At 41.4% G+C, this 21,327-nt stretch overlaps 1 protein-coding gene across 3 annotated transcripts in view; it reads right to left on the bottom strand.

The window, feature by feature from the left end:
- sept12 (septin 12) overlaps positions 1-21,327 on the bottom strand; it is a 66,763-nt gene that overhangs the window by 4,495 nt on the left and 40,941 nt on the right. For 2 of the 3 annotated variants that reach the window (XM_034894063.1, XM_034894065.1), the window contains 6 exons: positions 10,783-11,166; positions 7,429-7,557; positions 3,673-3,754; positions 1,569-1,706; positions 1,265-1,382; positions 1,036-1,131 (listed from right to left, as the gene is read on the bottom strand). In XM_034894063.1, the coding sequence (XP_034749954.1) occupies positions 1,036-1,131; positions 1,265-1,382; positions 1,569-1,706; positions 3,673-3,754; positions 7,429-7,557; positions 10,783-11,166 (947 nt within the window). Of the gene's footprint in view, positions 1-1,035; positions 1,132-1,264; positions 1,383-1,568; positions 1,707-3,672; positions 3,755-7,428; positions 7,558-10,782; positions 11,167-16,365; positions 16,625-21,327 lie in introns of those variants that run through there. The other variant, XM_034894064.1, reaches the window with a different exon arrangement.

Here is a 21,327-nt window from a genome sequence, read left to right as displayed (position 1 = left end):
GTAGTGGGTAATTTTGTCCGAGATTGTCGGGAGCACGTTCTCTAAGCCGCCATCTCCTGGTTCGTCAAACCGGAAGTCAGAATGGGAATTTTTAACGTGAAATGTTAACAAAAACATTGTGCTGAACGTTTTTGTTAACATACATGTTAATGCATTATGTTTCTAATGTGTAATTTAACCTCTGGTTTCTTCAGGCTTCAGTAAGGACGCACTTTGATTGGTCACTTCAGCAAATAAATGATATTCGGATAATTATTGATATTGATCAAAATGGGAAAATATATCGTGGTCTTATTTTTTTGCCATATCGCCCAGCACTAATGCATCTTGTTGCTCCCAAGTTTCCATCAAGTAGAGTGCACTCGCAGATGCTAACGTTAGGCCTAACGTGAGTATAAACGAAAAAATGTAATAAAATAACCCCCCCCCCCAATTTTTTAAAATATAAAATAAAGGTTTCAAACCTAGACTATGACACATAGTCCCTCTACAAGACAGGGCAACAAGATTAGCTAGTGAATTGTAATGAGCAAACAAGTATGGGATAATAGGTTAGGTTCCACCTTACGTGACATGACACTGTCACGAACGACAGTCATAAACGGCTATGACCTAACATGTCATTCGGTTTTGTCTTGACAAGTTATGGTGATTGTTAGGGTTGGGGTTCATGCGTCATGACTGTGTCATGTGAGTGTCATGTGTTCATGACAGTGTCGTGTCACTCTTATGTAGAAAACTTCAAGTAAAGTGTTCCGGGATCATCTAATCTGACATGAAGTGGACAGGTCTTGAATCTGTAATCCGTATGAGCACAAATATAGATTTAAAAAACAATTTTAAACGATCAATCACCCAAGCAGTGTAATAAAATACAATAACACATACTGACCAAAAAGAAGACTAGGTGTTCTTAAACTCTGTGTCAACTGTAATTTTCATTTCATAAAGATTTTCTCGATTTTTTTTCCCACATTGTATATCTAGCAGAAGGAGGAGTCATAAAAGACTTAATGTCAGGAGTGGAGAGTTTACCCTGATCCTGTTGTTGAGCATGCGTTCCTCTGGATCATCGTCATACTCTTTCTGGGGGTAGACACCAATCCCATTGGCTGCTAAGTCTTGTCTTATCTGTCAAAGGGACACAGGTCGAACAGGGCAGGTCGATTGGTTAACACGGATGATGAGAAGATCACCTGGAGAACACGGAAGTGATCTGAAGAACACAAGCTTTAGCTGTGTGTGTGTGTGTGTGTTCCCTCACCCTCTCTTTGAACTCCTGTCGTTCCTCAATGGTGAGCGTGTCGGCTTTGGCGATGACAGGTACGATGCTCACTATCTTTCCCAACCTCTTCATGAACTCAACATCGATGGGGCGTAACCTGGAAACAGAGACAGATGTCAGGTCACATTGAATGACAATGGAGGTCCATGGCACAAAATGTCACCCCGTAAAAGTGTAAGGGATTCGGTATTTTAAGTCATGCTAGCGGCATGACTCTATTGATGGTAGCACGCCTTTTTTGAAAAGAAGCACGTGTTAGTGCAGAGGTGTGACTGTGACTGACCTGTGTCCAGTCGCCGGGAGGAAGTAGATGCAGCAGTGGACTCTGCTGTCCGGTATTCTCCTCTTGCGGTTGATGTGCAGCTCCTCTCTCAGGTATTTCTCATACTGCTCATTGATGTGCTTCACTATGGGCTCCCAGCTGGAAAGAGGAGCACAGGAGAGTGACTGGAATATTCTGCTTCTTTCTTTAAGGCATAAGGTTGGCATTATTCTATATTTTTCTTATTGTTAACCAATCCCATGAACAAAACACAATACAATACAATCTGTATAATAGCCCTGTCTGTGGTCCCAAGTCACTATTAGTTCAAAATAAAAGCAGAAAATATGTATTTCTATTTTAACAAAGTCATCAACGCATCTTTTTTTAGAACGACTGGAAAGTATTTTCAGCATTGGATAAAAACACATTTAGTGCCTTCTTGAGTATTTCTTGCAGCAGGACGATGTGTGATTGAGTCAAAATACATTCTGAGTGTGTGTGTGTGTGTGTGTGTGTGTGTGTGTGTGGCAATGAAAGAGCCCAGGTTAACTGTGTGGCTAAATGTTTATTCTGTACTCCGGGACATTGGATTCATTTTGGATTTTGAAGAAGAAGTGACTGGTGTTTCACACTAGTTTGAGAAAAATATCCAAGAGTGGACGGCTGCTTCACGTGAGTGAGCTTTTTGCAATTATAAAGCAAATAATGTCCCCGTCTGAAACTGGACCAGTTAGGGACGGAACTGCCAAGGCGACTTGTTGTCCCAGTCCGTCCCTGCTTCTAGGCCATATGATTGTGTGAGATGATACTGTGGGTTTTGTATAATGTGTTTTAGTGTTTGCGTATCTGTCTTGCAGCTATCTTAGCCACTAAGGCTAAGGTCTATATAAAAAAAAAGACTTCAGATACAGTATAAGGGACCACTAAGGTCTATATAAAAGAGACTTCAGATACAGTATTAGGGACCACTAAGGTCTATATAAAAGAGACTTCAGATACAGTATTAGGGGACCACTAAGGTCTATATAAAGAGACTTCAGATACAGTATTAGGGACCACTAAGGTCTATATAAAGAGACTTTAGATACAGTATTAGGGGACCACTAAGGTCTATATAAAGAGACTTCAGATACAGTATTAGGGGACCACTAAGGCCTATATAAAAGAGACTTTAAAAGGACGAGGAACGACTGGATATACTCTCCTTCATCTAAAATGCATGTTTGATGCTCTCATTTGTCGACACTTTGACTAGCGTTAGCTTGGAGAGGTAATTTACCTGTCGGGCCAGAGTACAAAAAATGACACCCAAACTAGCCAAGTCCGACGGGTGGTAATATGAGGCTGTTCCAACGCGAGTTGATCAAAGCCTCCAGCAAAGCAACACAGGACAGAAAATAAGAACAGCATAGACAACAGATAGGTGTTTTACACCTCAGCATTTACACTGGTTAGAATAAGTTTACACACCCATGCTAAAGTTGATAAAAAATAGGAATAATAAATGTATCTTAATTCCAAAGGCCAAGGGAACTTTATCAGGATGCATAGTATCCTGATCCATGACATAACTAGCCTTTAAAAATAAAAATGCCTCTATGGGAATATAACATAGGGGGGTGTATACTTTGAATAAAGGCATTAGATCAATTTTCTAAAAGATGTTTTTTATTCCTCTTTTTTTTACCAACTTTACCATGGGTGTGAACTTATTCAAGACACTGTAACTACATATCTTGAAACGTTACAGTTATGGCTGAAAATGAGAACAGAAATAGAGTTTGACAATTTTACATGTGTCCGCCACATTGATCAACAGCCAGTTGTCTACCCGGTAATGATTGATAAGTGCATTTTGCCACGTGTAATGACCATGGGTGGGCCTAGAAGGGGGACCAGGGGCCAGCACCCCAGCCCCAAAACATGATTTCTTCAGCTGTTCTCTAAAATTAAAGGCATAAAATGCCCCAAAATTAGTCAGAAAAGAGACTACAATTGTTGATTTCTGGTTTGGATTCCAGTAACTGGACTTTAAAATTCGCAAATACTAATGCAAACCAGATCTGAAAAGCACCCTGAAAGCACCCGGGTTTTCTCTGCCTCCATGGCTCATAGCACTCACCAGTTCTCGTTGTTGATCTGGTCCCCAAATCCTGGGGTGTCGATCACCGTCAACTTCATCTTCACGCCCTTCTCCTCAATCACTAGAGAGAAGGACAGAGAGGGTTACACGTGCAGTGGTTGGGTAGCTATAGAAACGTCAGACGAAAGGCAAAGTAAAGACGCATAGCTGTATCTATGTTCAGACACAGTTAACAGTTACTGGCCAGAACCGGACACATCTGGTCTGACGCAGTTTCCAGTCTTTTCCTGCGGATTCACCCCCCCCCCCCTCCCCCCAATGCAAATATATAATTAAATTAACCACACGTAAGACTACTGTTAATTTTCATATTTGTATCGTACCATTTACATTTTTATTCAGTTTACCAAATTGACTTTGATGCGAGAAAGCAGTGTTGTCCCTGGGTCAAATTTGACCCGTTTTCAGTTATTTGTTATTTTTTGTCCCAAGAAATTGGCCGTTGGAATAAGCGTTACATTAAAAATATCAGACAACTTAGGAAAAAAAACACCCAAAACATGAAAAGCACCCATGACACTGAAAAAGTTTTTTTTTCATGGTTGACAGGAAGACAACACAAGGGTTAAAATGGCTTGGCTGATTTAATTTCAGATTCTTTTCTAGATACACAGATTTTAAAAGACACCTTGGGCCTCTTTCATTTAAGCATGTCCCCGTGTCCTTCACTAGTCTCATCACATTGTTGACAAGAGGCAGGTGATCATGTGTACTGAGGGGGGGGTCAGTGGGAACTGTTGGGTTTCTGTAAACAACATCACAGAGTATGGTCTAGACCCGCCCTTTTATGAAAAGGCTTTGGTGCTGTGTTTTCAGTGTCTTACACCAGGAGTGACTCTCACACACACACACGCACACACACACACGCACACACACACGCGCCTTTTTACTGGGTTTCTAATGGGTTTTACAGTTGCTGGAGGGTCACTGGATTAACAGGCAGTGAGGTCAGCATGGCCTTCTGGGAAATGTTGAGGAGGTACTAACTGGAGATCATGTGTATTGATGTTGCCATGTTAACAAACTGAAATTGAAAACATTTTATGAGGGGAAGAAGATAAAAGTATCCCGGCATGGCTAGAAGCTTCTCCTGACACAATAAAAGGCTAAATAAGAAGAGAATTGTATATATATTAATATTTTATTCTTCTTTTATGTTTTTAATATACATATTTCAACGTACCTTTTGAGGGACATGCACTTATTTTGCGTATTGATTTTGTCAGGGCAAAAAAGCAAATTGAAATTGAAAACATGAGTGAGAGAGAGAGAGAGAGAGAGAGAGAGAGAGAGAGAGAGAGAGAAAGAAAGAGAAACAGAGAGGCAGACAGACAGAGAGAGAGACGGAGGGAGAGAGAGGGACAGAGAGAGCAAAACAGAGAGGGAGAGAGAGACAGAGAAAGACAGAGATAGAGGGAGAGAGAGGGACAGAGAGAGAGACAGAAGCCGAAAGAGAGATGGAGGGAAAGAGAGTGAGAGACAGAGAGAGATGGAGAAACAGAGAGACAGAGAGATACAGAAAGAGAGAGAGAGAGAGAGAGAGAGAGAGAGAGGGAGAGAGAGAGAGAGAGAGAGAGAGAGAGAGAGAGAGAGAGAGAGACAGAGAGAGAGAGAGAGAGAGAGAGAAAGAGAGAGAAAGAGGGAGAGAGAGGGAGAGAGAGACAGAGAGATGGAGATAGAGAGAGACATCGTGAGAGATGGAGGTAGAGAGAGAAGGAGGGGGGAAATATAAAGCTGCTGGTAATACATCCCACTCCCTATTTTCTCCAGTACCCATAGCAGAACTGGTTCCTCCGGACCTTATCAATACTCTGGCTTTAACTCAGGTAGAACCGCCCCCCATTTAGAACCGGCCTTAGGGGACATCCCTACTCGTGACAGACCTGTAAAGGGAAACATTGACCTAAGATCCACTTTCATTCTGACAGCGTGGAGTGGAGGCGAGCCTCACTTCCTCTTCATTACACCACTTTGATCTCAGGAGCATGCTCCCTGCCCCGGGGTCCAGATCCTGCTTCCTAATCAGGGCTGCACAGGATATTGATTTGTATCCATACAGCGCTGATATCGCGACGACGACGACACAGCGAGATTGGAGACACTCTGTCGTGGATGTAGACTAATGTACTGGTAAATAGGTGTTAAAGTTTGGACATGCTCGTCATAATAGCCTAATCATCCTCTAAGAGTATTAGTTTGTGTGTACTCAGACATATTTACCTATTACAAATCCCCCTTTAGGTATAGTATAGTAGCAGATCATTCTGTCCCTCTGGCTAACCCTTTGCAAACTAAAATGGATATGTGAAAACCCTGCGGTTTGCTTCTGAATCATGACCATATTTAGGTATTACAGCTTACTCTAATGGGGACATTTATACCTGGACAGAGTTTTTCAGAGTGTGCAGAGTATAAATGTGACAAGCATTAAAATATACAGTGCATATGTGAGAGTGCAGGAGAAGATGTTTATGGAGGACGTCGTGGTCCACAGCTTCACATTCCTCGAGTCACAGACCCCAAAACGGACACATCGTGTGTGTGTGTGTGTGTGTGAGAGATAAATTACGTCTCCGCTGTCTTCATGTGTTCTTTAAAAGCGACGCATGCACACACACACACAGAGTTTCTGCCTCTGCTGACATTTTTAAAAAGCAGCTAAAGACACATCTTTTTAGTGTGGCGTTGGTTTGACCACAATGTTGACTGTATCCCTGTGTATTGTATGCTTCTGTGTTTTATTTTTGATTTACTGTGATTTATTGTGCTTTTTATGATAATATTATTATCATCATGTATTTATCTGTTAGGCCTGTGAAACACTTTGTGACTCTGATAAGTGCTGTACAAATAAACCTTATTTACTTACTTAGTTAAACACACACACACACGAATATGCATGCACTCTCTCTCTCTCTCTCTCTCTCTCTCTCGGATTTCCTTTCAGACCAAGTACTTGAGTGCTGCAAGAATGTCACCTTTGGGATTTTCACCACCTTCATAAACCGTAGGGAGATAGGTTGGGAACCAGAGGGTCGCTGGTTCAAGTCCCCGTACACACCAAAGTAAGAACTGTGATTTGGTAGCTGCAACACAGCTGTCACAACCAGCCTATTTTAAACTGAATCTCGCTGACAAGGCTAAAATTCCAAGTCCCTTGAACGCCTCATAAAAAGGCACCATGCACAACTGCCTCAGCTGCTTTCTACAGGAGTTCTTTCTACAGAAGAAGTACTCCTGATTGAAAACATTACAACACAAGACAATTATGCCAAAAGGCCAAATTTTCCCCAAAAGGAAACTTTGTCAACATCTGTTTCATCTAAAAAGATACTCTTTTTGTTCCTTTGTTCATCTCATTTCAATGTTATTGCTGCAAAATGGGACAACCTGACCAACACATGTACAACAATAAAAGATCCATACTTGGTGCCTGTGTTTGATACAGTATTGCCACTGAAAATATCGCAATACTTTGCTGTATCGTTTTTCCCCCCCACCCTATTCAAAACCATGGGTAGTGCCACTCAGCAAGGCAAACCAAAACACTTCTCGAACCACAATGTTCCAAAATCAAATAGCACAACATGGTGTCATCATAAAACACATCGCTTTCAGGCCGGGGACCGGAGTTCACGGTTACCTAGCAACGCCTGCTGATACGACGGAGCTCTCTATTTACATTTACTTTTTTACTTGTATTTTAAGTACTATATAAAAGTAGTGTGGACTCACCGTGGCTGACTGAATGCAGTTTGACTGTTTTGGAGATCTTCTCTTCGTAGTTGGGCGTGCAGGACTTCCGGCTGACTTTGGACTTGAACAGAGTGTTGACCAGCGTGGACTTTCCCAAACCACTCTGCCCTGCACACACATAACAACAAGGAAACATTGTTATTTTTCACACACACAACTGCAATACAATGTAGTGGATTTCCATATCTTTAACCCATCCTACGCATCAGGAGCAGTGGACACATACAGGGGTGTCCTGGGGTTCTGTGTCTCTCGAACCACCAATCTTGTGGGTGAGGGCTGACCCCTTTTCTACACTCTGGGCCACATGCCAAGTGTGTGTAAGAGTGTCTTGCATTTATTTCTGCCGTGTCTCCTTATCTGAAGAAGACAATGAAACCCCTGCCAAATATAGTTGCTCCGTGCAGACGGTAGTTCCACCGGATTTCACTCATTTTTGGCCGGATGTCCGGCCCCGTCCTCTGTCTCTGGGTTGGTGGATTTCTGAGGACTATGGTTACCTGGTCCTCAGATCTCTGCAGGCTAAATCCAGACAGCTAGCTAGACTATCTGTCCAATCTGAGGACTATGGTTACCTGGTCCTCAGATCTCTGCAGGTTAAATCCAGACAGCTAGCTAGACTATCTGGCCAATCTGAGTCTCTGTTGACGATTAAAACTACTTCTGAACGTCCACATGTTCCACCAAAACAACTTCCTTCCTGAGACTATTTAGCAGCGGCACCATGGCTCCGTCCGGAGCTTAGCCCCGCCCGTGGCGATTGTGATTGGTTTAAAGAAATGTCAATTAACCAGAGCACATTTTTTTCCCATCCAGAAATGCTTTGTGGACTAGCCAGAGCCTCCTCCACGGTGGAGGAAGATCTGATTTGTTAACCCTCATGTAATGGGTCAAATATGACAATACTGTTGAAATAACCGCGGAAAATATCAACACCAAAAACAACAAAAAGAACCCACAACATAAAAAAAGAGACAGAAATGTCAGAAAATGTGATAATAACGTTGAAAAAGTGACCAAAATGTGTTTTTTTTTAATGGTTGATGGGATCATCACAAGGGTTAAACACACAGATGAAGCAAACGTCATTTAAATTTTGACACTCAAAATGTTTTTTAGATATTTTTTATGTGAGAGAGGGCCTTAAAATAGGTGTTAATAATGGATATGTAGCATTCTTTAAAAAACCTAAATGACAAATTCCAAGTCACATACTGTGTACAGGTATACTTTTTATGCTGTTAGTATATCTATTTTAAATGAAACAGGCATCAGCACTCAAAAAAAGCTGCATGTTTATTAAAGTTATTGGACTTCATCTCTAAGGTAAAACTAATGACAATAGTGGAATTAACAATAAGTATCAAACTTCCTGTTTTCAATCAAACTGCAGGGGAAGTGTATATCATCTGTGTGTGTGTGTGGGGCAGGAAAGAGCAGCCTCAACTCTCGAAACCACTTCCTCCTCACAGAATCATTCTTCCTCTTCCAATATGAAAAGCAAACTATATTCTCAAAGAGGAACAGACCCAGTAAACCATAACCATAGTCCTCAGGTTGGACAGATAGTCTAGCTAGCTGTCTGGATTTACCCTGCAGAGATCTGAAGACCAGATAACCATAGTCCTCCGAATCAGCCGCAGGTTAGAGCGCCAACACGGGGACAGAGGACGGGGACGGACACCAGAGAAAAAACACATACATTCGGCGAAATTAAGTGCGGCACCGGAGCAATCCCGGAAGTGAAATGTCATGTACAGTATATAGAATATGTAACTATGAGTGGTCCTTTTTACAGCAAACATGTCCAGTTACCCTTCTGTGTAGCTGAATTGCACACACACACATACACCACAGCACACAGTGTGTCTTTTTACACACAATGTAATTGTAGCTGTAGGACAAGTTTCTTCTAAGGGAAGAGGGAAAACACTAAGAACTGTTGTGAAATCCTGGGACCTTTTGGTGACCTGGTGGCCATCATGTGAGCCAAACTTCAAGGTTGCCACAGTGAAGAGCTTTGCTGAGTGGCTCTGATAGAAGCCGACCTCTCTGTGGAGCTCTGTGATTGGCCAAAGCACAGCAGGGTGGCGGGTTGGAATCAGAGTGGATTTTAGCAGTTGGCTTATATCACACGCACACATGCACAGTGGGTGGACTATCATTGTAAACTTGCCAAGGAGTACTATTTTTAGTCAGCCAAAAAAACTAAAAAGAAACGTTTTTAGTTAAAAGAGAAATGGGCCACTTTTTATGTGGATGGCCAATCAGTTTTGATGGTAAATGTAGTTTAGAAATTCCTTGTGTGTGCTACACTGACTGAGAAAGTTGCAGTTTCCAGCTGCAAAATCGGTTCTGTTGTTCTTCGGACATCCAGTGGTGTCATTTGATATAACGGTACCGTAGTTGGAGGCGAGTGTTCCTCCCCGATGTAAGTCGAGTGAAGATGTGAGTTGTGCATGCGTCACTTTGCGACAAGTAGCATATAAGATGCTAGCGAGAGACTTCTGTAATTTCAATACAGTCAAATTGGACCTACTTAACCGAGTTAGTTCACTGGCTACAAGTTAGCATCAAACACAACAAAGGCTGTCAGTTGAATGGCGTTTTGAGCTAACGTTAGCAACCAAACAACCAGATCGCTAAACCGTTTTTGAAATGACTGCTAGCTTAGCTACAAGTTAGCATCAAACACAACAAAGGCTGTCAGTTGAATGGCGTTTTGAGCTAACTTTAGCAACCAAACAATCATAAATAGCTAAAACGTTTTTAAAATGATTCCCGTCTTCTGTCATTGTTTGAAATGAGAAAGGTTCATTATCTTATTGATTTGCTTTTTTAGGGTTTAACTCTGACTCAAATCTGCACTCGACCCACATCAGGGAGTGACAGCTATTTTAGGTTAGAGTTGTCCTCCGTGTAACTCTACATGCTCACAAACACACTTTTTTTGTTCTCTTCGCTTGTACTCCAAACTGTAACGGCTCCCTGATCAGACAGCTGTCTGCACCACACACACACACACACACACACACACAAGTGTAAGTTGTTGTTGATGATGTAACTTTGATAACAAAGCAGGCGCTGTTTTTGAGCAGTGTCCAAAATTAACTTTGTGACTCCCCTGCCAAGTTGGCTGGAAGCCAAGCAGATTTTTTTTGATAACATACATCATAAATCTGTCTGGTTGGGGTTACAAGGCCTGCTGGTGTAGGGATGTTAATCATAAACCGTAAACTAACAATAAGAATTTTGACAGATTCATACATTTGTGTTGCAAAATCTGAAATGGTTTCAGCTCTGATCTGGCGATCTGGTGTGTGTGAGACTCACCAACCACCATGATGTTGAACTCCAGGCCGACCTTCATGGTCTTGCGCCTCATCTGGTCCAGCACCGCCTCGATGCCCACGTAGCCAAACAGGTCGGTGCCTCGGATGAAGCTCATCTGCAGGCCTGGCCCCGACTGGCACAGCTCCACCTTCACCTCCGCTTCCAGCTCCATCTCTTTCTTCATTTCTCCTTCCTCCATTCCCTTCTCCTCCGTCTCTGTACGAGCCTCCTCTAGATCTGGCGTGGAATTCTCGGTGTTCATGCCGGCTGCTTTTTCTCGGCACTTGCCCTCATCTTCTCGCTCCTCTCCCATGATGCCCCTCTTCTTCTCCTCACTCTCCTCCATTGGGCTGAGCGGGTCTGTCTCCAGCTCTCCCGCAGTTTCTGTGGGTAAAGAAAGAGAAGATGGTCAGAGAGACGTTACGCCACTGGTTCGGTTCAAGTTGTAACAATAATCACTGTCTTACATTTTACAATTGAAAAAGTTCTCTATGGTGAAGAAGCTGTCTCTAAATGACCCCAATCTCTTTCATCTGTACACAAACAGACATGTCAAAAGGATTCTTTGTGGTTTTACAACAATCACACATATGGTTCTCCAAGGCCGACACAAGCATGTTCACACACCAACACATTGAAGGACTTAGCTGGTCCATATGTAACCCTTCTTCTATCTCTGTGTGTTGGTGTAGTCTGGTCTGTGCTGTAAGAGGATTACAAGGCACTGACGATCCCCCTGGGAACTTGTAGCTGTGTGTGTGTGTGTGTGTGTGTGCGTGCATGCATACAGTACAAATATACTCTTGGTCGTCTGAAACTAACACGACTGAAGCTTTTTTGTGTGTTTCTGAATGACTTAACGAGCTATAGCACTTTACAGGTCCTCACACTCACAGCACACACACATGCACACACACAGAGGCTGTTAGTTAGTGTTAGTCCACCCCACATGATCTAATCCGCTATAAATATCCAACTGTACAACCATTGGAATGGAACTAATCCCCAGAAGTCAGAAGGAAGAAGGGCAGAGACACACAAAGTTTTTTTTATGCTTGATTACATGTTACACTCTACTAAAAATAATATGGACATATTGGTTGCATTATTGTCAATGTAGGAAGTGTTTGTGTGGACCACTAGGGATTAAAAGTCAATATACAGTGTCTTACATACATTTTGACCATTGTTGTATTAATGTGTCTCTTGTGAGTCCCCCAACTTTATGAGTCCCTTTTACATGGACCTGTGTCACACACTTTGAGATGAACTTGGAGGACAGATTTGAGAGACAGAGCTGTCATAAATGAAAAATTTAAAATATTGTAAATATAGCATATTACATCATAGTTCAGTTTTACTCATTTGTTGGTCTCAGTGATGTAGGCTTACGTTTCCTAAAATGTATAATGTTACACTAAATGCCATGAAAGATGTGAGACAATATCTTTGGCTAGTAAAATGAACGATATATGGCTCAATAGGTAATTATAAAGACAAGAGCCCAGAAATAATGTGGAGACAGAGACATGTAGAGGACAAAGGAGCCCAGGGAGTAACTGGTGAGTAGCAATGTATGTGAAAAGCAAAGTGTGTCCAACCACAGGAGAAAGAATCAACCCCGGTGTTTGCTCAGGGTGGCAGAAATACAAAAGAAAGGCCAGAGAGAGAGATAGAGAGAGAGAGAGAATGAGCCTGGCTTTTCCTTCTCACATTTATTCATATAATAGAACATTATTGATCACAAGTAGGTAGATGGTTGTGATTCTGTGGGTCAGGTGAGAATACAGCCAACCATACCCACCCCTCCTTCTCTGACAAGTAGATTAATTACATTGTTCCATCTGGTTTGCAATTCTATTTAATTGAATTTAGTTACGAAGAAGCCAAGTTAAATATTATGGAAATATTATAATCTATCTTAATCTCTTACACACACAAAGCCAAAAATCAAACTTGGACATGGACAGGCTCTGAATAAGCCTGGTACACATACAGTACAACAAGAGAAATATCACATGACTATTTTAAAATATGGTAATTATGTTAGAATTGACATAATTTCTGTACTTGATACTGCTTTAGGGTTTTCATGCTTTTTTTAATCAAGGAGCGAAGGGACCAAGCAGCCCGCTGTAACCAGCTGACCCGTTAGCTAGCTCGCTAATTCCACCATGCCTTCCTGCTACAATGGTTGCAAAATATTAGCCAAACAAATTAATAACTCATCTGGCAATGGTTTTAAACAGGAAGTTAATTTGACTCAGTAAGGGCTGGCCAGCTTGCTAGTTAGGGCCTCAGGGGTCAGCAATAGGCACGCATGTGGGAGAATTAACCAACGGCACACTAGCGACAAGTGTGCAAGAGAGTTTTTAGAGAAGTGGCTCCTCATCGACATGACCTCTTCCGCTGCCATTGGCAGGACCACAGCCTGTTATTTACTGTAGTTTGATTGGCTTTTCCCCCCATCCCCACACAGACCTGCCCTACTCTGCATCTGATTGGCTGGAAGTCATTGCCTTCTTTTTCAGAACGCGGCGCAAAGAAGACAAATAACACTGCCCGAGGTAGACGATGGCACGCTAAATGCGGATATGACCCACTGATTAACAAGAACATTTTAAAATAGCACTTTGTAAATTAAAAAGGTAGCCAACCCCTGGTCTAGAACCAACCACGTTGCAGAGGGAGAGAGGTCTAATGTGACAGTCTTTAAAGTTTTACAGTATAGTACATTATTTTAAGGCTTATTTTGTAATGTGTAGGTATGTAGGTCTTTTAAAAGACACATTTCTGATTATATAAATACCCATGCAAGTTATTATGTCTCGTACATTTGCCCTTCTATGGACATAATGTGCAAAAATAAATAATCCAGGGTAAGAACCTGAGGGAGGGACCTGAAGAGATACAGATGAACAACCAAGCCAACTCAACATGCTGAAATGGATGGAAAAAAAGCTGTATGCCGTGTTTTCCTTGCTGTTTCTTTTAACATTTTGCAGTTGCAAACCCATTTCCCCCGAATGTGTCAACAACATTGGTTGTGAATTTGAATGTTTTTGCACTGAACTACACTGAAAAACCCCATTACGTATGATTGCAGAGAGGGCCAATGTTGTAACCTCACAATATCACAAGTTCTAACCTGATGTTTCCCCAAACGCTGTGTAAACAATGTCATGGCAAAGATCTGATGATGACAAAGAGGCAGGAACCAAGCAGCAGCGGCCTCGCCTGCTGAGTTCTTTAGAGGTGGAAATGCTCTTATGAATATAAAAATATGAGCCAGTGATTGGTTTAGTAGGGGGAGGCTATCAGCCGTCACATGTTGAAACATTTGGGCTGAAAGAGAGATTGTCTTCTCAATTTACCAAATGGCTTAAAGGCACAGTAGTGTATCATCATTCATCATTAGGGTTTTACCAGAGAGATATTTGCATTGACTGCAATATTCATGTATCATCAACACTCTAAAAGAGACACAATCGCTGTTCAAAATCATGATCTGAAGCCCTAATGACATTGCTGAAACACTATCAGAAGTGATGATAAACAAGGTGATTACATCATTTCATTGTGTTGCTGTCTGAATGGGGCTTGGGTCTGACGCCCCACCGTGACATGCCCGAGCCCAACTCACCAGGTCCTGTCATTGACAGACCGTGACAGCTCAGGTGCCTACTCTACCCAAGGCCTTTTTAGTCATGTTCAAACTATTATGTACAACGTGTCACCCAACATACAGCCCAGGTGTAGTCCACTCAGGAAAAGTGGAGGGAGTGGCTGTGTGATGAATGAAAAAGAGAGCTTTAGAGAAACGTTCAACCCCAACAAACCAGAGAGTTTCAAAATATAGACATGATAAATTGTTGGTGTGATTGCGCCCTGAGAACGAGGGTTTAAGTTGATGTTAGACAATCTGAAAAACCCTTTTTGTGAAGCAGTCTGGGACCTTTAGTCGGACTCTCTACAATGACGTGGCCCGGCCAAGCCCAGGTTACTCAAGCATCGTCAACGACAGACCACGATGAACCAAAACTATGCCAACTGAGTTCTTTGGGGCTTTTTAAGTCAGTAGTTTTGTGACATAGCCACCGCACTACACACGACAAAGTATTTGTTTCTTGAGAGCTGAGCATCTCCGTTCTTTTTCACATTGTATGCATGGATGACACTATTTTAATACATTCCGTGTCTGTGTCAATCAAAACGAGCATCAGGAGAAATGAAAATGAAGTCAAGCCTCTCTCAACTTTATCCTGTAAGCCGCCGGTCACCTTTTAAAGCTACAGTGCGTAGTTTCTGTCGTCCCCATGAGGACTTCTAAGTAATGGCAACAACACCGTAGCACCCACATGACTCTACACAGTTGCTAATAGCCAAGGAGACGCGGAGGATTAAAAAAACATGATGGACCGGACGCCATAATCTATTGAACATAGTCATACTGAGAAATCCAAAGAGAGTTGATAGCCCAATTAACTTTTGTAGCAACTCATTTGGCTTAAATGCAACAGACATTCATTCATTTAAAAAAAGTGACGCACTAAAGGTTTAAGTCTCTGTAGCTCAGCAGACGCTATATAGTAGTATATGTATAGATTTCCTGATATAAAAACAATGACCAAAACTTCTGATTACTACTAAAACTATCCTGTTGATGTCCTCAAACAACACAGTTGACAGGACATCCAACCGTCATAGTGATCAAAGAGAAAGGACATAAAGAAAGTGTACAGAGACGTCTTTTAGGGCGCAACGCCGCGGACCCAAACAAATATGGCAACCAAATACCTCATTTGATTAGAATGGGGAGTTGTTGATCAACCTGCTGGGTTTTATTTAGGTTTCTTCTTTTTGTCTATTTCAATATTAGTTTGTGGGTCGGAGAAGACATCTGATGACATCACTTTGGAAAACGCAATGCTCATTTTTGACAGTTTTCTGATGTTTTATAGAACACGTGATAACTTAATTAATCAAGAAAGACATCTGTAAATGAATAAATAATGAAAACAATTGCTAGTTGCAGCCTTGCCGTATTTACTATGTAATATATGGGAAAAGTACTGTATAAATTGGGAAAATACTTCAATAAAGAGTCCGTAAGGGTCTGAAAATAACAGCAGGTATGTGTGACAGTTAGTCTAGAAATAAATAAATTAACAACCTAAGATATATAATATGTATTGCATAAATATGGATTTTTATAAGTAAACTAGTATTATAAAGTGTTGTGACATATGGAACACAAAGAGTGGTAAATGGAAAAGTGAGTGAAGCAGTTCATTGAGAATGTGCTTGGTATTCATATTCAAAACTGAAACACCTTGTTAACAAAGCAGCAGTTCTAGCACTTTCTGAGTCTTGCAAGCCTCCGTGCACTTCAGTTTCTTTGAGACTGACAATTAGGATCTCTGATTTAACACTCGGTAAGAAGCCAGCCGAGGCCTAGCAACCCTCCCACCCCCATCCTGAGCGCCAAAGTGGACCAGTCCTGTCAGCTTTCATTGTTAGCCCAGAGGAGCGTACCCTACCAATATCCATGGGGGATGAGAGACACACACAAAAAAATCCTACCTTCTCTCATTCACAAAAGCCAGCTGTGTGCTTCCTCGGTCGGCAGTGAAGAGCTCTCTGAAAAGAAGAACTGTCTCTGCTTTCTAAACTCCTCTTTCTGCAAAGTTTGTCCGCCGTGATGGTCCAGCACAGTGTCTGTCAGTATCTTTCCCTCTCGCTGGTGAGTGTGGGGAATGGTTAGAGGCAAAAAAAGAGAGTGAGAGCGCGGGGGGCTGTTGGTGGCTAAAAGCAGCTTCTGGATCCATTCACATGCAAATGGTCCAAGAAGCTCCCACTAATCCCTGAGAGGAGAAGGACTACGCCTCCCCACTCCCCCTCCCCCGTCGGAAGCATTTATCCAGCCGCGGCCGAGCTGTCAGTCAGTGTGGGATGGAGCTGCAGGCCAGCTCCAAGTGGCTCCGTAACGGACCTATAAAACCAATTAGTTGACTCCAACTGGGACTCCTTAAAGGGACATCATTGGACTCCGTCGCACTACGTTCACATCCCCTACCTTCTGCTTTTATCACTTTCTATTCTCTCTTTATCTCCACCTTTTCAAACTTCCATTTTTGACCGTCCAAAGTTTTTGGTTATAACTGAGCACTTAGCAAATTGGTGGAGGTTTTTGGGACTGCATGCAGCATTAAAAAAGACCTGCAGACTTTACATATACAGAAATACTGTATCAAAAACCTTTTTGAAACATTACGAATTAAACTACTATTTGAATTACTCAGTGTGAAAATGTATGTTCCAGTCAACTTTGACCACTTTAGCTGCTGCTCGAGGCGTACTGCTGCATGCTGCACCACAATACTGCACAAAGTGCAACCTGCACAATAAGTGTATTTACATACAGTATTTGTCATACTATTTATGCAGTTGCACATTTTTGTATTCCAACTTGTATATATTCAAATACTTGTTCCTGTATTTTATTCCTCTTATTATTTCATGTATATCGTATTTAAGTATACTGTATCCTTCTGTGCTGTGTGTGTGAGTGATTTTGCTGCTGTAACACTCTAATTTCCCATTTTATTGGAATCAATATCTATCTATCTATCTATCTATCTATCTATATGTTTCCCCTGAGCACAAATCAAACCTCAAATCAAGCAGTGATGCTCTTCAGCGAGAGAGAGTGAGATAGAGATAGAGAGAGAGAGAGAGAGAGAGAGAGTTTCACGGCCTTATTTTAGATTGTTGCGGCCCAAAATGCCTGATGTTGCAGGAGCTTTGGTAAAAAAATTGCGATAAAAGTTGCAATTCTTTTACAAGGAAGTTGCACAAGACAGAGAAACCTTTGGGCTTTTTTGTATCGTTTTTTATAAATAAAAAGGAAACGGATATATATACTCTTAAATAGTACAGGAACCATATCACACATTCATGCAGAGGCTGCTGGAAAAGGTGCCACCTGCTCGTCAGATAAACATTCACACACACTTGCAGCATGGAGAGAAATTCGGGGTTCAGGGTTTTGCCCAAAGACACTTCAACATGGGACTGCAGGGCCGGGGATCTAACTCACAACCTTCCTGTTGGTAGGACACCTCTACCACCGGAGCCACAGCTGTCAAACCAAGTGTCAAACCAAGTGTCAAACCTGCACTGCAGTATAATTCTACTGAAGTCTCATGCTTACACATTATTCACTTACATCTTCCGCACAATGAAGATAGATAAATACATAGCTATATAGATAGATAGATAGATATTTATTGATCCAATAAAATGGGAAATTACAGTGTTCCAGCAGCAAAATCACTCACAGCACAGAATATAAATATAGATGAAATATTAGTTTACAATATACATACATGCAATATACATGAAATAATAATAGGATAAAATACAACAACTAATATTTGAATATATTATACAAGTGTGCAACTGCTTAAATAGTATGATAGCAGTATGAGAATGAGAAGTAGCATAATGTCACCCTGTTTATTACTTCTTAGCCCCAATTAGCGCTGCATGATATTGGGAAAGAAACGACATTGCAAGCCCCCCCCCCCCCCCGATATCTACAGTGTCGCGGTTTAAGAGAAGATTGTATATTTTACAAGATGAAGTTAATAGCTCTATTAGAAGAAAGTGGTTAAACTATGCTACACATACACACATAGACAGACACAGACACCCACACACACACAGACACACACAAACTGGTTGTGGCTGGTGTCCTGTTCAGAACCTGTCTGACAGACTGTGTGAACATGCGCAGTGTATCCTCCACTTTAAAACCTGACCATGTCTCTTCATGCTCTCTGTGTTACGTCTAAACACAGCTCCAAAATGCTCTTATACGCCAGGGACGGCGCCAGGAGTCCAGCTTTGGACGGGCCAGATTAATTATGGGTGGGCCTTAAATTAAAAACATTGCCAAATCACTGTTTAACCAAATACAAATGACTGACTAATGTACTGTTATATAATCTGTGCTTACATAATAGAGATTTCAATAGCATGATGCGACAACTTAATGATACCTAATGTTTGAGTTAGAAAAGCAGAAATTAGGAATTATTGAGACTAAAATTAAAAGAATGGATGTTGATGGCTGATCACCGACTGGAATATGTCAACTTTTACTCAATACTACTTCAAATACACTTCAATTTGTTTTCAAATGCTATAAAATTGAATAAGACGCCCCAAAATTAATGAAAGTAGAGATTTGTACTTGGCAAAGAGCGTTGGGTGGAATCAGTCATGTTATTTTGGGGAATTAAAAAGAACACTGATATAGGACAACATGAGGGTTAAATATGTTGTTGCATATGTTGTTGGGTTCTGACCAAATAAGAACGCTTTGGCATCTCCATTACGCACCATACCTGGATATGCTCTTTTGACCAAAGGCCTATGGACTGTAAAAGTGGTCAGGAATCTAATGTTTTCCCCAAAACATAGTTTAGTTGTGCTTTTACAACATGATACAGAATATCTCGCAATTCTGATTTGAATTGTTTTGAGTTTTCAACAACGCTGGCCGACAGGTTGAATCAATGCTCGGGCTCAGTTCACCGACAACTTCTCTGTCATGTCAAACAAGACTCGAGTTATTTCCTCCTGAGACACGCTGTTACTTTACTGGGATGATTCATGTTAGAAACATGTTTCACAGAAGGAAATAAATCTAATTAACAAGCTCTAAAGCCTGATTGGCCGTAACAAGAGAAAACCATGGGGGGAAAAACAACTTGACAACAGTTACAAGCTGATGTAGAAATAGAAATGCGCCTGCAGCTCTGTAGAGAGTTATGAATCAATTATTTTATTCCATATATCTCATATAACGACATTATACAATTACGCCAGATCGCCTTTACACACCTTCTTGTTCTCCTCTGGCGGTCCTACACAGTTACACTCGCTAAAGCAGAAGAGGGGACAGGGTACAGGGAATCTATGAGATAATTAGCCAATTTTTAATAATTCTTGACCAAATTAAAATGCATATAAAAAAAAATGTGAAGAAAAGTTTTGGGTGGTCCTAGGCCCGACAGGCCCACCTATAACGCTGTGCCTTCATGTCATTAAAATATTGACACATTTGCAAACTACTGAAATGGCTCTTTCTGAATATCTATCTATCTATCTATTATACTTTTACAGTAGAAAACCTTGTCTCCAAGGTGACATCAAGTCGCTTAAGACAAGTATAATTATGCAATAAAAAGTTTATTCAGAAACCTAGAAGATCCCTATTGTGTCCCTATTGCGTGTTCTGCCAGACAGCAGTCAAACTGAGCTAATGAAACTCAGGAACAGGAAATCAGCTTTGTGTGACAGCGCTCAGAGACTCACTCTTCGCCCCCCTGTTGTCCTCGGGTCAAATGTGATCCATTTTCAAAGTTTTCTTGTATCAGAGAGATGGCTTTCTTACAAGCAAATAGCCTCGAAATGACCCAGACAACATCCTCCGCAGGTAGAATTAATTACTTCCATTGGACTTTGGTTGTTTTTATTCAATTTGTAGAGCATTTAAAAAAAAGGGACAGTTTCCAGTCCTTAATTTTTTTTTCGAACTCAAAATTTAGGTGTAAAGTTATTTAAATTAGGTGTATTGATCATGAATAAAAAGAAAAAGTGCCAAAAGGATTTTTAAAAAGCACCCAAAAATGTTTTATCTATTTAATCTAGCACTCCATCCATCCATCCCTCCATCTTCATCCACTTATCAGGTATCAGCTCCATCAGGGGACCCCAAACTTCCCTTCCCCGAGCCACATCAACCAGCCCCGACTGGGGGATCCCGAGGCGTTCCCAGGCCAGGTTGGAGATATAATCTCTCCACCTAGTCCTGGGTCTTCCCCGAGGCCTCCTCCCAGCTGGACATGACTGGAACACCTCCCTAGGGAGGGGTCCAGGAGGCATCCTTACCAGATGCCCTGGGGATGTACACTGGATCTACTTCTTTCTAATATTCATTTTTCTTAATCTATTCTATTGGTTTCCATGCAGCATTTGAATGTTGCATAAGTCTAACGGTTTTACTCTGTACATTTGTACATATGTACACACATGCATGTATATGTACTGTACATATACACATATTACACTTATTAAACTACTTATCGGCTTCCAAGTCCTCTCTGAAGCACTTTGAATAACACTAACCTGGACAAAAGGTGATATACAGAAAAAGTTTGCTTGATTAACTGAAATGTGTGTAAATCCACAGCTGAAAACAGTCCCAACAACTGAACTATTCCCTCTTGTTTGAGCAATGTTTGATAAAATTGCATTGCCTCGTTTTAGGGAATCATAGCTTTAAAAAATAAAATGAAGAACATATATGTATTTCATGGACCACTTTTCACGTCTTCAGTAGAAACCTATGGCCTCGGAGCATACTGCGTCTCGCAGAAATACAGAAGTGAGGGGGTTTACAGTGGTGTGAAAAAGTGTTTGCCCCCTTCCTCATTTCCTGTTCCTTTGCATGTTCGTCACACTTAAGTGTTTCGG

Source organism: Etheostoma cragini, chromosome 15, assembly GCF_013103735.1.
Source record: "Etheostoma cragini isolate CJK2018 chromosome 15, CSU_Ecrag_1.0, whole genome shotgun sequence".
NCBI lineage: Eukaryota > Metazoa > Chordata > Actinopteri > Perciformes > Percidae > Etheostoma > Etheostoma cragini.
This window is presented reverse-complemented; position numbering and strand designations above follow the sequence as displayed.